Source organism: Oncorhynchus masou, unplaced genomic scaffold (genome assembly GCF_036934945.1).
Source record: "Oncorhynchus masou masou isolate Uvic2021 unplaced genomic scaffold, UVic_Omas_1.1 unplaced_scaffold_531, whole genome shotgun sequence".
In the NCBI taxonomy this organism is placed as follows: Eukaryota; Metazoa; Chordata; class Actinopteri; order Salmoniformes; family Salmonidae; genus Oncorhynchus; species Oncorhynchus masou.
Window position 1 is genome coordinate 292,807 of NW_027011718.1, and position 18,330 is coordinate 311,136.

The 18,330-nt window shown below is 41.5% G+C and overlaps 1 protein-coding gene across 1 annotated transcript in view; it reads right to left on the reverse strand.

The window, feature by feature from the left end:
• Nucleotides 1-18,330, reverse strand: part of LOC135535912 (protein tweety homolog 3-like) — a 95,938-nt gene that overhangs the window by 19,548 nt on the left and 58,060 nt on the right. Inside the window, 4 exon segments of the mRNA XM_064962312.1 lie at nucleotides 12,520-12,573; nucleotides 12,576-12,594; nucleotides 12,864-12,936; nucleotides 14,271-14,366. Coding sequence (XP_064818384.1) covers nucleotides 12,520-12,573; nucleotides 12,576-12,594; nucleotides 12,864-12,936; nucleotides 14,271-14,366 — 242 coding nt within the window.

The window sequence follows — 18,330 nt, forward strand, 5'->3', positions numbered from 1 at the left end:
CTACACCTGCATTGCTTGCTGTTTGGGGTTTTAGGCTGGGTTTCTGTACAGCACTTTGAGATATCAGCTGATGTACGAAGGGCTATATAAATAAATTTGATTTGATTTGACAGACAGACAGACAGACAGACAGACAGACAGACAGACAGCTAGCGAGCGAGCGAGGATCATTCACTGTAGGTCTTCAAACCCTGCATCAGTAAATGATTAAAACTAGGACTGATAAGGAACATGAACTGTAACAGGCCACTGAGCCTCAACAACAAGACTATCAACCCCAATGTAAACACACCCACCAGGGCTTCGGTTAGACGGTAATAGCTGGCTTTTGGCTGATGTTTGTTAAACACACCCACCAGGGCTTCGGTTAGACGGTATTAGCTGGCTTTTGGCTGATGTTTGTTAAACACACCCACCAGGGCTTCGGTTAGACAGTATTAGCTGGCTTTTGGCTGATGTTTGTTAAACACACCCACCAGGGCTTCGGTTAGACGGTATTAGCTGGCTTTTGGCTGATGTTTGTTAAACACACCCACCAGGGCTTCGGTTAGACGGTATTAGCTGGCTTTTGGCTGATGTTTGTTAAACACACCCACCAGGGCTTCGGTTAGACGGTAATAGCTGGCTTTTGGCTGATGTTTGTTAAACACACCCACCAGGGCTTCGGTTAGACGGTATTAGCTGGCTTTTGGCTGATGTTTGTTAAACACACCCACCAGGGCTTCGGTTCGACGGTAATAGCTGGCTTTTGGCTGATATTTGTTAAACACACCCACCAGGGCTTCGGTTAGACGGTAATAGCTGGCTTTTGGCTGATGTTTGTTAAACACACCCACCAGGGCTTCGGTTAGACGGTAATAGCTGGCTTTTGGCTGATGTTTGTTAAACACACCCACCAGGGCTTCGGTTAGACGGTAATAGCCGGCATTTGGCTGATATTTGTTAAACACACCCACCAGGGCTTCGGTTAGACGGTAATAGCCGGCTTTTGGCTGATATTTGTTTAACACACCCACCAGGGCTTCGGTTCGACGGTAATAGCCGGCTTTTGGCTGATATTTGTTTTTTGGAAAAGTGATAAATGAAATTGCCGCTGGAGAAGAAGAAAAAACCCTGTTAAATAATAAATACTGTCTTTTCAACCTTCATTGATTGAAAGACATTTGACCGGTTTATTGGTCTACAGGTTAATAATCTAGTGGAGTTTAATTGGCCTGTGTGAATATATTATTATATAATATATTACATGCTAGTTGATAATCCTAGTTATATTAGTAACCCAGACTAGATGATAATCCTAGTTATATTAGTAACCCATGCTAGTTGATGAACCTAGTTATATTAGTAACCCATGCTAGTTGATGATAATCCTAGTTATATTAGTAACCCATGCTAGTTGATGATCCTAGTTATATTAGTAACCCATGCTAGTTGATGATCCTAGTTATATTAGTAACCCAGACTAGATGATAATCCTAGTTATTTTAGTAACCCATGCTAGTTGATGATCCTAGTTATATTAGTAACCCATGCTAGTTGATGATAATCCTAGTTATATTAGTAACCCATGCTAGTTGATGATCCTAGTTATATTAGTAACCCATGCTAGTTGATGATCCTAGTTATATTAGTAACCCATGCTAGTTGATGATAATCCTAGTTATATTAGTAACCCATGCTAGTTGATGATAATCCTAGTTATATTAGTAACCCATGCTAGTTGATGATAATCCTAGTTATATTATTAACCCATGCTAGTTGATGATAATCCTAGTTATATTAGTAACCCATGCTAGTTGATAATCCTAGTTATATTAGTAACCCATGCTAGTTGACAATCCTAGTTATATTAGTAACCCCTGCTAGTTGATGATCCTAGTTATATTAGTAACCCATGCTAGTTGATGATAATCCTAGTTATATTAGTAACCCATGCTAGTTGATAATCCTAGTTATATTAGTAACCCATGCTAGTTGACAATCCTAGTTATATTAGTAACCCCTGCTAGTTGATGATCCTAGTTATATTAGTAACCCCTGCTAGTTGATGATCCTAGTTATATTAGTAACCCATGCTAGTTGATGATAATCCTAGTTATATTAGTAACCCATGCTAGTTGATAATCCTAGTTATATTAGTAACCCATGCTAGTTGACAATCCTAGTTATATTAGTAACCCCTGCTAGTTGATGATCCTAGTTATATTAGTAACCCATGCTAGTTGATGATAATCCTAGTTATATTAGTAACCCATGCTAGTTGACAATCCTAGTTATATTAGTAACCCATGCTAGTTGACAATCCTAGTTATATTAGTAACCCCTGCTAGTTGATGATCCTAGTTATATTAGTAACCCCTGCTAGTTGATGATCCTAGTTATATTAGTAACCCATGCTAGTTGATAATCCTAGTTATATTAGTAACCCATGCTAGTTGATAATCCTAGTTATATTAGTAACCCATGCTAGTTGTTGATAATCCTAGTTATATTAGTAACCCATGCTAGTTGATAATCCTAGTTATATTAGTAACCCAGACTAGTTGATGATAATCCTAGTTATATTAATAACCCATTCTAGTTATTGATAATCCTAGTAATATTAGTAACCCATGCTAGTTGATAATCCTAGTTATATTAGTAACCCAGACTAGTTGATGATAATCCTAGTTATATTAGTAACCCATGCTAGTTGTTGATAATCCTAGTTATATTAGTAACCCAGACTAGATGATAATCCTAGTTATATTAGTAACCCATGCTAGTTGATGATCCTAGTTATATTAGTAACCCATGCTAGTTGATGATAATCCTAGTTATATTAGTAACCCATGCTAGTTGATGATAATCCTAGTTATTTTAGTAACCCATGCTAGTTGATGATAATCCTAGTTATATTAGTAACCCATGCTAGTTGATGATAATCCTAGTTATTTTAGTAACCCATGCTAGTTGATGATAATCCTAGTTATATTAGTAACCCATGCTAGTTGTTGATAATCCTAGTTATATTAGTAACCCATGCCAGTTGATGATCCTAGTTATATTAGTAACCCATGCTAGTTGATGATAATCCTAGTTATATTAGTAACCCATGCTAGTTGATAAAACAATCCTAGTTATATTAGTAACCCATGCTAGTTGATGATAATCCTAGTTATATTAGTAACGCATGCTAGTTGATGATAATCCTAGTTATATTAGTAACCCATGCTAGTTGATAATCCTAGTTATATTAGTAACCCATGCTAGTTGATAATACTAGTTATATTAGTAACCCATGCTAGTTGATAATACTAGTTATATTAGTAACCCATGCTAGTTGATAATCTTAGTTACAGTGCCTTGCGAAAGTATTCGGCCCCCTTGAACTTTGCGACCTTTTGCCACATTTCAGGCTTCAAACATAAAGATATACAACTGTATTTTTGTTGTGAAGAATCAACAACAAGTTGGACACAATCATTAAGTGGAACGACATTTATTGGATATTTCAAACTTTTTTAACAAATCAAAAACTGAAAAATTGGGCGTGCAAAATGATTCAGCCCCCTTAAATTAATACTTTGTAGCGCCACCTTTTGCTGCGATTACAGCTGTAAGTCGCTTGGGGTATGTCTCTATCAGTTTTGCACATCGAGAGACTGAAATTTTTTCCCATTCCTCCTTGCAAAACAGCTCAAGCTCAGTGAGGTTGGATGGAGAGCATTTGTGTACAGCAGTTTTCAGTTCTTTCCACAGATTCTCGATTGGATTCAGGTCTGGACTTTGACTTGGCCATTCTAACACCTGGATATGTTTATTTTTGAACCATTCCATTGTAGATTTTGCTTTATGTTTAGGATCATTGTCTTGTTGGAAGACAAATCTCCGTCCCAGTCTCAGGTCTTTTGCAGACTCCATCAGGTTTTCTTCCAGAATGGTCCTGTATTTGGCTCCATCCATCTTCCCATCAATTTTAACCATCTTCCCTGTCTCTGCTGAAGAAAAGCAGGCCCAAACCATGATGCTGCCACCACCATGTTTGACAGTGGGTATGGTGTGTTCAGGGTGATGAGCTGTGTTGCTTTTACGCCAAACATAACGTTTTGCATTGTTGCCAAAAAGTTCAATTTTGGTTTCATCTGACCAGAGCACCTTCTTCCACATGTTTGGTTGTCTCCCAGGTGGCTTGTGGCAAACTTTAAACGACACTTTTTATGGATATCTTTAAGAAATGGCTTTCTTCTTGCCACTCTTCCATAAAGGCCAGATTTGTGCAATATACGACTGATTGTTGTCCTATGGACAGAGTCTCCCACCTCAGCTGTAGATCTCTGCAGTTCATCCAGAGTGATCATGGGCCTCCAGTCTGCATCTCTGATCAGTCTTCTCCTTGTATGAGCTGAAAGTTTAGAGGGACGGCCAGGTCTTGGTAGATTTGCAGTGGTCTGATACTCCTTCCATTTCAATATTATCGCTTGCACAGTGCTCCTTGGGATGTTTAAAGCTTGGGAAATCTTTTTGTATCCAAATCCGGCTTTAAACTTCTTCACAACAGTATCTCGGACCTGCCTGGTTTGTTCCTTGTTCTTCATGATGCTCTCTGCGCTTTTAACGGACCTCTGAGACTATCACAGTGCAGGTGCATTTATACGGAGACTTGATTACATACAGGTGGATTGTATTTATCATCTTTAGTCATTTAGGTCAACATTGGATCATTCAGAGATCCTCACTGAACTTCTGGAGAGAGTTTGCTGCACTGAAAGTAAAGGGGGCTGAATAATTTTGCACGCCCAATTTTTCAGGTTTTGATTTGTTAAAAAAGTTTGAAATATCCAATAAATGCCGTTCCACTTCATGATTGTGTCCCACTTGTTGTTGATTCTTCACAAAAAAATACAGTTTTATATCTTTATGTTTGAAGCCTGAAATGTGGCAAAAGGTCGCAAAGTTCAAGGGGCCGAATACTTTCGCAAGGCACTGTATATTAGTAACCTATGCTAGTTGATGATAATCCTAGTTATATTAGTAACCCATGCTAGTTGATGATAATCCTAGTTATATTAGTAACCCATGCTAGTTGATGATAATCCTAGTTATTTTAGTAACCCATGCTAGTTGATGATAATCCTAGTTATATTATGGGTCCGATCATTTCTAAAATATCCGGTAATTTAAAATGCTGTCAATGGAATGTCCGACACCACATTTTCCAAGGGGTAACCTGGAGACACAGCCAGGTGGAGAGGGAGGAGGAAGGGGAGAGAGGGGTAACCTAACAGCCAGGTGGAGAGGGAGGAGGAAGGGGAGAGGGGGTAACCTGGTAACCTAACAGTCAGGTGGAGAGGGAGGAGGAAGGGGAGAAAGGGAAAGAGAGGGGTAGAGAGAGAGAAGGTTCTCTGAAAGGTTGACCACTGAAGAACTTTGATCTTCAAAACGGAGGGAGGGAGGGAGGGGGAGGGAGGGAGGGAGGGAGGGAGGGAGGGTAGAATAATAATAATCTCACTGGATGATAAGGAGGAGGCCGATGATAAGGAGGAGGCCGATAATAAGGAGGATGCCGATAATAAGGAGGAGGCCGATAATAATAAGGAGGAGGCCGATAATAAGGAGGAGGCCGATGATAAGGAGGAGGCCGATAATAAGGAGGAGGCGGATAATAAGGAGGAGGCCGATGATAAGGAGGAGGCCGATAATAAGGAGGAGGCCGATGATAAGGAGGATGCCGATAATAAGGAGGATGCCGATAATAAGGAGGAGGCCGATAATAAGGAGGAGGCGATAATAAGGAGGAGGAGGTCGATAATAAGGAGGAGGTCGATAATAAGGAGGATGCCGATAATAAGGAGGAGGCCGATAATAAGGAGGCCGATAATAAGGAGGAGGCGATAATAAGGAGGAGGAGGCCCGATAATAAGGAGGAGGCCGATAATAAGGAGGAGGCCGATAATAAGGAGGAGGCGATAATAAGGAGGAGGAGGTCGATAATAAGGAGGAGGCCGATAATAAGGAGGAGGTCGATAATAAGGAGGAGGCCGATAATAAGGAGGAGGTCGATAATAAGGAGGAGGCCGATAATAAGGAGGAGGCCGATAATAAGGAGGAGGCGATAATAAGGAGGAGGCGATAATAAGGAGGAGGCGATAATAAGGAGGAGGAGGCCCGATGATAAGGAGGAGGCGATAATAAGGAGGAGGCGATAATAAGGAGGAGGCGATAATAAGGAGGAGGAGGCCCGATAATAAGGAGGATGCCGATAATAAGGAGGAGGCCGATAATAAGGAGGAGGCCCGATAATAAGGAGGAGGCCGATAATAAGGAGGAGGCCGATAATAAGGAGGAGGCCGATAATAAGGAGGAGGCCCGATAATAAGGAGGAGGCCGATAATAAGGAGGAGGCGATAATAAGGAGGAGGCGATAATAAGGAGGAGGCGATAATAAGGAGGAGGCCGATAATAAGGAGGAGGCGGATAATAAGGAGGAGGCGGATAATAAGGAGGAGGCGATAATAAGGAGGATGCCGATAATAAGGAGGTGGCCCGATAATAAGGAGGAGGCCGATAATAAGGAGGAGGCGATAATAAGGAGGAGGCGATAATAAGGAGGAGGCGATAATAAGGAGGAGGCCGATAATAAGGAGGAGGCGGATAATAAGGAGGAGGCGGATAATAAGGAGGAGGCGATAATAAGGAGGATGCCGATAATAAGGAGGTGGCCCGATAATAAGGAGGAGGCCGATAATAAGGAGGAGGCGATAATAAGGAGGAGGCGATAATAAGGAGGAGGCGATAATAAGGAGGAGGCGGATAATAAGGAGGAGGCGGATAATAAGGAGGAGGCGATAATAAGGAGGATGCCGATAATAAGGAGGTGGCCCGATAATAAGGAGGAGGCCGATAATAAGGAGGAGGCGATAATAAGGAGGAGACGATAATAAGGAGGAGGCCGATAATAAGGAGGAGGCCGATAATAAGGAGGAGGCCGATAATAAGGAGGAGGCGATAATAAGGAGGAGCCGATAATAAGGAGGAGGCCGATAATAAGGAGGAGGCGATAATAAGGAGGAGGAGGCCCGATAATAAGGAGGATGCCGATAATAAGGAGGATGCCGATAATAAGGAGGAGGCCGATAATAAGGAGGAGGCCGATAATAAGGAGGAGGCGATAATAAGGAGGAGGAGGCCCGATAATAAGGAGGAGGCCGATAATAAGGAGGAGGCCGATAATAAGGAGGAGGCCGATAATAAGGAGGAGGCCCGATAATAAGGAGGAGGCCGATAATAAGGAGGAGGCGATAAAAAGGAGGAGGCGATAATAAGGAGGAGGCGATAATAAGGAGGAGGCGGATAATAAGGAGGAGGCGGATAATAAGGAGGAGCCGATAATAAGGAGGAGGCGATAATAAGGAGAAGGCGATAATAAGGAGGAGGCCGATAATAAGGAGGAGGCCCGATAATAAGGAGGAGGCCGATAATAAGGAGGAGGCCGATAATACGATAATAAGGAGGAGGCCGATAATAAGGAGGAGGCCGATAATACGATAATAAGGAGGATGCCGATAATAAGGAGGAGGCCGATAATAAGGAGGAGGCGATAATAAGGAGGAGGAGGCCGATAATAAGGAGGAGGCCGATAATAAGGAGGAGGCCGATAATAAGGAGGAGGCCGATAATAAGGAGGAGGCGATAATAAGGAGGCCGATAATAAGGAGGAGGCCGATAATAAGGAGGATGCCGATAATAAGGAGGTGGCCCGATAATAAGGAGGAGGCCGATAATAAGGAGGAGGCGATAATAAGGAGGAGGCGATAATAAGGAGGAGGCGATAATAAGGAGGAGGCCGATAATAAGGAGGAGGCGGATAATAAGGAGGAGGCGATAATAAGGAGGATGCCGATAATAAGGAGGTGGCCCGATAATAAGGAGGAGGCCGATAATAAGGAGGAGGCGATAATAAGGAGGAGACGATAATAAGGAGGAGGCCGATAATAAGGAGGAGGCCGATAATAAGGAGGAGGCCGATAATAAGGAGGAGCCGATAATAAGGAGGAGGCCGATAATAAGGAGGAGGCGATAATAAGGAGGAGGAGGCCCGATAATAAGGAGGATGCCGATAATAAGGAGGATGCCGATAATAAGGAGGAGGCCGATAATAAGGAGGAGGCCGATAATAAGGAGGAGGCGATAATAAGGAGGAGGAGGCCCGATAATAAGGAGGAGGCCGATAATAAGGAGGAGGCCGATAATAAGGAGGAGGCCGATAATAAGGAGGAGGCCCGATAATAAGGAGGAGGCCGATAATAAGGAGGAGGCGATAAAAAGGAGGAGGCGATAATAAGGAGGAGGCGATAATAAGGAGGAGGCGGATAATAAGGAGGAGGCGGATAATAAGGAGGAGCCGATAATAAGGAGGAGGCGAAAGGAGAAGGCGATAATAAGGGAGGAGGCCGATAATAAGGAGGAGGCCCGATAATAAGGAGGAGGCCGATAATAAGGAGGAGGCCGATAATACGATAATAAGGAGGAGGCCGATAATAAGGAGGAGGCCGATAATACGATAATAAGGAGGATGCCGATAATAAGGAGGAGGCCGATAATAAGGAGGAGGCGATAATAAGGAGGAGGAGGCCGATAATAAGGAGGAGGCCGATAATAAGGAGGAGGCCGATAATAAGGAGGAGGCCGATAATAAGGAGGAGGCGATAATAAGGAGGCCGATAATAAGGAGGAGGCCGATAATAAGGAGGAGGCCGATAATAAGGAGGTGCCGATAATAAGGAGGAGGCCGATAATAAGGAGGTGCCGATAATAAGGAGGAGGCCGATAATAAGGAGGAGGCGATAATAAGGAGGAGGAGGCCCGATAATAATAAGGAGGCCGATAATAAGGAGGAGGCCGATAATAAGGAGGAGGCCGATAATAAGACAATAGCTTGAATGAAAAGATGAAGGATACACACACAGTCAGGAGAGAGAAGAGTTGCTGGAGTGTTAAGCTGCCACAGAGACAGATAGCAAACTGTCAATCATATAGACTCCCTACTGGAACACACACACAGTGGAGAGAACATCATATAGACTCCCTACTGGAACACACACAGTGGAGAGAACATCATATAGACTCCCTACTGGAACACACACAGTGGAGAGAACATCATATAGACTCCCTACTGGAACACACATAGTGGAGAGAACATCATATAGACTCCCTACTGGAACACACACAGTGGAGAGAACATCATATAGACTCCCTACTGGAACACACACACAGTGGAGAGAACATCATATAGACTCCCTACTGGAACACACACACAGTGGAGAGAACATCATATAGACTCCCTACTGGAACACAAACAGTGGAGAGAACATCATATAGACTCTCTACTGGAACACACACAGTGGAGAGAACATCATATAGACTCCCTACTGGAACACACACACAGTGGAGAGAACATCATATAGACTCCCTACTGGAACACACACAGTGGAGAGAACATCATATAGACTCCCTACTGGAACACACACACAGTGGAGAGAACATCATATAGACTCCCTACTGGAACACACACACAGTGGAGAGAACATCATATAGACTCCCTACTGGAACACACATAGTGGAGAGAACATCATATAGACTCCCTACTGGAACACACACACAGTGGAGAGAACATCATATAGACTCCCTACTGGAACACACACAGTGGAGAGAACATCATATAGACTCCCTACTGGAACACACACAGTGGAGAGAACATCATATAGACTCCCTACTGGAACACACACACAGTGGAGAGAACATCATATAGACTCCCTACTGGAACACACACAGTGGAGAGAACATCATATAGACTCCCTACTGGAACATACACAGTGGAGAGAACATCATATAGACTCCCTACTGGAACATACACAGTGGAGAGAACATCATATAGACTCCCTACTGGAACACACACACAGTGGACAGAACATCATATAGACTCCCTACTGGAACATACACAGTGGAGAGAACATCATATAGACTCCCTACTGGAACACACACACAGTGGAGAGAACATCATATAGACTCCCTACTGGAACACACACACAGTGGAGAGAACATCATATAGACTCCCTACTGGAACATACACACAGTGGAGAGAACATCATATAGACTCCCTACTGGAACACACACACAGTGGAGAGAACATCATATAGACTCCCTACTGGAACACACACACAGTGGACAGAACATCATATAGACTCCCTACTGGAACACACACACAGTGGACAGAACATCATATAGACTCCCTACTGGAACACACACACACACACAGTGGGATAACATCATATAGACTCCCTACTGGAACACACACAGTGGAGAGAACATCATATAGACTCCCTACTGGAACACACACACAGTGGAGAGAACATCATATAGACTCCCTACTGGAACACACACAGTGGAGAGAACATCATATAGACTCCCTACTGGAACACACACAGTGGAGAGAACATCATATAGACTCCCTACTGGAACACACACACAGTGGAGAGAACATCATATAGACTCCCTACTGGAACACACACACAGTGGACAGAACATCATATAGACTCCCTACTGGAACACACACACAGTGGAGAGAACATCATATAGACTCCCTACTGGAACACACACACAGTGGACAGAACATCATATAGACTCCCTACTGGAACACACACACAGTAGAGAGAACATCATATAGACTCCCTACTGGAACACACACACAGTGGACAGAACATCATATAGACTCCCTACTGGAATACACACACAGTGGAGAGAACATCATATAGACTCCCTACTGGAACACACACACACACACAGTGGAGAGAACATCATATAGACTCCCTACTGGAACACACACACAGTGGAGAGAACATCATATAGACTCCCTACTGGAACACACACACAGTGGAGAGAACATCATATAGACTCCCTACTGGAACACACACACACACAGTGGGAGAACATCATATAGACTCCCTACTGGAACACACACACAGTGGAGAGAACATCATATAGACTCCCTACTGGAACATACACAGTGGAGAGAACATCATATAGACTCCCTACTGGAACACACACACACACAGTGGGAGAACATCATATAGACTCCCTACTGGAACACACACACAGTGGAGAGAACAGAGGTTGACCTGTCTGTCAAAAAGATGGAACCCAGAGGACGGAGATCCATCCATCCATCCAAACCATCCATCCATCCAAACCATCCATCCATCCCTCCATCCAAACCATCCATCCATCCCTCCATCCATCCATCCAAACCATCCATCCAACATCCATCCATAGATCCCTCCATCCAAACCATCCATCCATCCCTCCATCCAAACCATCCATCCATCCATCCCTCCATCCAAACCATCCATCCATCCTCCATCCATCCATCCCTCCATCCAAACCATCCATCCATCCATCCCTCCATCCAAACCATCCATCCATCCATCCATCCATCCAAACCTCCATCCATCCATCCATCCAACTCCATCCATCCATCCATGGATCCATCCATCCATCTATCCATCCCTCCATCCAAACCATCCATCCATCCATCCATCCAAACCATCCATCCATCCATCCATCTATCCATCCATCCATCCATCCATCCCTCCATCCAAACCATCCATCCATCCATCCATCCATCCAAACCATCCATCCATCCATCCATCCATCCATCCAAACCATCCATCCATCCCTCCATCCATCCATCCCTCCATCCAAACCATCCATCCATCCATCCCTCCATCCAAACCATCCATCCATCCATCCATCCATCCAAACCATCCATCCATCCATCCATCCATCCCTCCATCCAAACCATCCATCCATCCATCCATCCAAACCATCCATCCATCCATCCATCCCTCCATCCAAACCATCCATCCATCCAAACCATCCATCCATCCATCCATCCCTCCATCCAAACCATCCATCCATCCATCCATCCATCTATCCATCCATCCATCCATCCCTCCATCCAAACCATCCATCCATCCATCCATCCAAACCATCCATCCATCCATCCATCCAAACCATCCATCCATCCATCCATCCAAACCATCCCTCCATCCAAACCATCCATCCATCCCTCCATCCAAACCATCCATCCATCCATCCATCCAAACCATCCATCCATCCATCCATCCATCCCTCCATCCAAACCATCCATCCATCCCTCCATCCAAACCATCCATCCATCCATCCCTCCATCCAAACCATCCATCCATCCCTCCATCCATCCATCCCTCCATCCAAACCATCCATCCATCCAAACCATCCATCCATCCATCCAAACCATCCATCTATCCATCCATCCATCCATCCATCCAAACCATCCATCCATCCATCTATCACTTCCCCCTCTACTTCAGTCCCTGCCCTTGTTCCTGTAGTTGTTCCTGTAGTTGTTCTATCTATCTTTCAGTCTCCTCTTCCCCCCTTCTGTTCCCACATTTCTCCAACTCCTTCCATCCAGCGTGGTCCTTCCCTCGTTCCACCTACCTTGGTTGATGACAGCGTTCTCCTTGGTTACCCTGGTGATGTAGGTATCGGGGAAACACAGAAGTCGCTGGCCGTCTGTGAAGGAGAGACCACATGACATCACACAACCACAATACAGCCACACACACACACCACCATAACCACAACACAACACAACCACAACACAACCAAACACAGGGTTCAGATCAAATTAAAAGTAAGGTATTTTAGATCTTAAGGGTGATGGATTTACATAATCATTCATCTACACTACTTTGTCTAAGCCAATGGAAATCCAGTGAAATTATGTCATGTCACAGGAAACTGCCGTTGTCCTAGCGACACGTTTCCATGGAGACACTCACCGCGGCAGCTGCCAGCTCCAGTCCCAGAGACCCCCAGCTGATGATGAGAGTCAGAACACCCAACAAACACACCCTGAGAGACAGAGACAGAGACAGAGACAGAGAGAGGGACAGAGAGAGAGAGAGACAGAGACAGAGAGAGGGACAGAGAGAGAGAGACAGAAACAGAGAGAGGCACAGAGACAGAGAGAGGGACAGAGAGAGGGACAGAGAGAGAGAGGACAGAGAGAGAGAGAGAGACAGAGAGAGGGACAGAGAGAGAGAGAGAGAGAGAGGACAGTGAGAGAGAGAGAGAGGGACAGTGAGAGAGAGAGGGACAGAGAGAGAGGGACAGAGACAGAGAGAGAGAGAGAGAGACAGAGAGAGAGAGAGAGAGAGAGAGAGAGAGAGAGAGACAGAGAGAGAGAGAGAGAGAGAGGACAGTGAGAGAGAGAGAGGACAGTGAGAGAGAGAGGGACAGAGAGAGGGACAGAGAGAGAGAGGGGAATTAACACCTTATAAATGTTCAACCCTGTGAAATCACTGTGTGTAAAACAACGTGGGGTTGAGTCAGAGACATGTAACACACAACCTGTGAAATGTGAGTCATGCACACAAGATGGTCTTAATGTGTCCTCACTCCCACTCTGTCAATCTCTCTCTCACCCTCCTCTCTCTCTCTCTCTCTCTCTCTCGCTCTCTCCTACCCTCTCTCTCTCTCACCCCCTCTCTCTCTCTCTCTCTCTCTCTCTCGCTCTCTCCTACCCTCTCTTGCTCTCTTCTACGCTCTCTCTCTCTCTCCTACGCTCTCTTGTTCTCTCCTACACTCTCTCTCTCCTATCCTCTCTCGCTTTCTCTCCTACCCTCTCTTGCTCTCTCCTACGCTCTCTCTCGCTCTTTCAATCTCATTATCTCTCTCACTCCCACCGTCCATCTCTCTTTCCTTTCTTCTCTCATCATGTCCTGACTCCACAACTCTCCTCTTCTCACTGCCTTTTCTCTCCCTCTAGTCATCCCTCGCTGTACCAGCCTAAACTCCTCTCTCCCTCTAATCATCCCTCGGTCTACCAGCCTAAACTCCTCTCTCCCTCTAATCATCCCTCGCTCTACCAGCCTAAACTCCTCTCTCCCTCTAATCATCCCTCGCTCTACCAGCCTAAACTCCTCTCTCCCTCTAATCATCCCTCGCTCTACCAGCCTAAACTCCTCTCTCCCTCTAATCATCCCTCGCTCTACCAGCCTAAACTCCTCTCTCCCTGTAATCATCCCTCACTCTACCAGCCTAAACTCCTCTCTCCCTGTAATCATCCCTCGCTCTACCAGCCTAAACTCCTCTCTCCCTCTAATCATCCCTCGCTCTACCAGCCTAAACTCCGGAGTTTAACTAACATCCAGAGTTCTCTGTGGTCGTCATGTGGTGTGGCTCACCCAATCAGAGTGCCTTTAGAGTTGCGTATCAGTCCAAACAGAACCAGCAGACAGATCAGAACATCAAACAGCAGCAGAGTCAGGTATACCAGCCACCTGAAAATATATAACACAATATATAACACAATATATAACACAATATATAACACAATATATAACACTATACCAGCCACCTGAAAATATATAACACAATATATAACACTACATATATAACACAATATAGAAACACAATATATAACACTATACCAGCCACCTGAAAATATATAACACAATATATAACACTACATATAACACTATATATAACACTATACCAGCCACCTGGAAATATATAACACAATATATAACACTATATATAACACTATACCAACCACCTGAAAATATATAACACAATATATAACACAATATATATCACTATACCAGCCACCTGAAAATATATAACACAATATATAACACAATATATAACACTATACCAGCCACCTGAAAATATATAACACAATATATAACACTACATATAACACTATATATAACACTATACCAGCCACCTGGAAATATATAACACAATATATAACACTATATATAACACTATACCAGCCACCTGAAAATATATAACACAATATATAACACAATATATATCACTATACCAGCCACCTGGAAATATATAACACAATATATAACACAATATATAACACAACATATAACACAATATATAACACTATACCAGCCACCTGAAAATATATAACACAATATATAACACTACATATAACACTATATATAACACTATACCAGCCACCTGGAAATATATAACACTATATATAACACTATACCAACCACCTGGAAATATATAACACAATATATAACACTATATATAACACTATACCAACCACCTGGAAATATATAACACAATATATAACACTATACCAACCACCTGGAAATATATAACACAATATATAACACAATATATAACACAATGTATAACACAATATATATCACTATACCAGCCACCTGGAAATATATAACACAATATATATCACTATACCAGCCACCTGGAAATATATAACACAATATATAACACAATATATAACACTATACCAACCACCTGGAAATATATAACACTATATATAAAACACTATATACAACACTATATATAACACAATATATAACACTATACCAACCACCTGGAAATATATAACACAATATATAACACTATATATAAAACTATATACAACACTATATACAACACAATATATAACACTATATATAACACTCTACCAGCCACCTGGAAATATATAACACAATATATAACACTATATATAACACTATACCAACCACCTGGAAATATATAACACAATATATAACACAATATATATCACTATACCAGCCACCTGGAAATATATAACACAACATATAACACAATATATAACACTATATATATCACTATTCCAGCCACCTGGAAATATATAACACAATATATAACACAATATATATCACTATACCAGCCACCTGGAAATATATAACACAACATATAACACAATATATATCACTATATATATCACTATACCAGCCACCTGGAAATATATAACACAATATATAACACAATATATATCACTATACCAGCCACCTGAAAATATATAACACAATATATAACACTACATATAACACAACATATAACACAATATATAACACTATACCAGCCACCTGAAAATAGATAACACAATATATAACACAATATATAACACTATACCAACCACCTGGAAATATATAACACAATATATAACACAATATATAACACTATATACAACACTATATACAACACTATATACAACACTATATATAACACTATATATAACACTCTACCAGCCACCTGGAAATATATAACACAATATATAACACAATATATATAACACTATATATAACACTATACCAGCCACCTGAAAATATATAACACAATATATAACACTATATATAACACTATACCAACCACCTGGAAATATATAACACAATATATAACACAATATACAACACAATATATAACACTATACCAGCCACCTGAAAATATATAACACAATATATAACACTATATATAACACTATATACAACACTATATATAACACTATACCAGCCACCTGAAAATATATAACACAACATATAACACAATATATAACACTATATACAACACTATATATAACACTATACCAACCACCTGGAAATATATAAAATCTATCTATAACACAATATATAACACTATATATCACTATACCAGCCACCTGGAAATATATAACACAATATATAACACTATATATAACACAATATATAACACTATACCAACCACCTGGAAATATATTACACAATATATAACACAATATATAACACAATATATAACACAATATACAACACTATATACAACACTATATATAACACAATATATAAGATAATATATAACACAATATATAACACAATATATAACACTATATACAACACTATATATAACACTATACCAACCACCTGGAAATATATAAAATCTATCTATAACACAATATATAACACAATATATAACACAATATATATCACTATACCAACCACCTGGAAATATATAAAATCTATCTATAACACAATATATAACACAATATATAACACAATATATATCACTATACCAACATCCTGGAAATATATAACACAATATATAACACTATACCAACCACCTGGAAATATATAACACAATATATATCACAATATACAACACAATATATAACACTATATATAACACTATATATAACACAATATATATCACTATACCAGCCACCTGAAAATATATAACACAACATATAACACAATATATAACACTATACCAGCCACCTGGAAATATATAACACTATCTATAACACAATATATAACACTATATATAACACTATATATAATAGAGTCAGGTACAAATATATAATATAACACAACATATAAGATAATATATAAGACAATATATAACACAATATATAACACAATATATAAGACTTTATATAAGAGGAAGGCAGGTCTTCAGCTAGTCCAGCAGATGGAACTCTAATACTAACCCTGTATGGTACAGACAGTATATAAGAGGAAGGCAGGTCTAGTCCAGCAGATGGAACTGTAATACTAACCCTGTATGGTACAGACAGTATATAAGAGGAAGGCAGGTCTAGTCCAGCAGATGGAATTTAATATTTAACCCTTATGGAGCGACTTACATATAAGGTGAATTCACCTTCTGACAGGTCTAGTCCAGCAGATGGAACTGTAATGTATGGTACAGACAGTATATAAGAGGAAGGCAGGTCTAGTCCAGCAGATGGAACTGTAATAATGTATGGTACAGACAGTATATAAGAGGAAGGCAGGTCTAGTCCAGCAGATGGACCTGTAATACTAACCCTGTATGGTACAGACAGTATATAAGAGGAAGGCAGGTCTAGTCCAGCAGATGGAACTGTAATACCAACCCTGTGTGGTACAGACAGTATATAAGAGGAAGGCAGGTCTAGTCCAGCAGATGGAACTATAATACTAACCCTGTATGGTACAGACAGTATATAAGAGGAAGGCAGGTCTAGTCCAGCAGATGGAACTATAATACTAACCCTGTATGGTACAGACAGTATATAAGAGGAAGGCAGATCTCGTCCAGCAGATGGAACTATAATACTAACCCTGTGTGGTACAGACAGTATATAAGAGGAAGGCAGGTCTAGTCCAGCAGATGGAACTATAATACCAACCCTGTATGGTACAGACAGTATATAAGAGGAAGGCAGGTCTAGTCCAGCAGATGGAACTATAATACTAACCCTGTATGGTACAGACAGTATATAAGAGGAAGGCAGGTCTAGTCCAGCAGATGGAACTATAATACCAACCCTGTATGGTACAGACAGTATATAAGAGGAAGGCAGGTCTAGTCCAGCAGATGGAACTATAATACCAACCCTGTATGGTACAGACAGTATATAAGAGGAAGGCAGGTCTAGTCCCGCAGATGGAACTGTAATACTAACCCTGTGTGGTACAGACAGTATATAAGAGGAAGGCA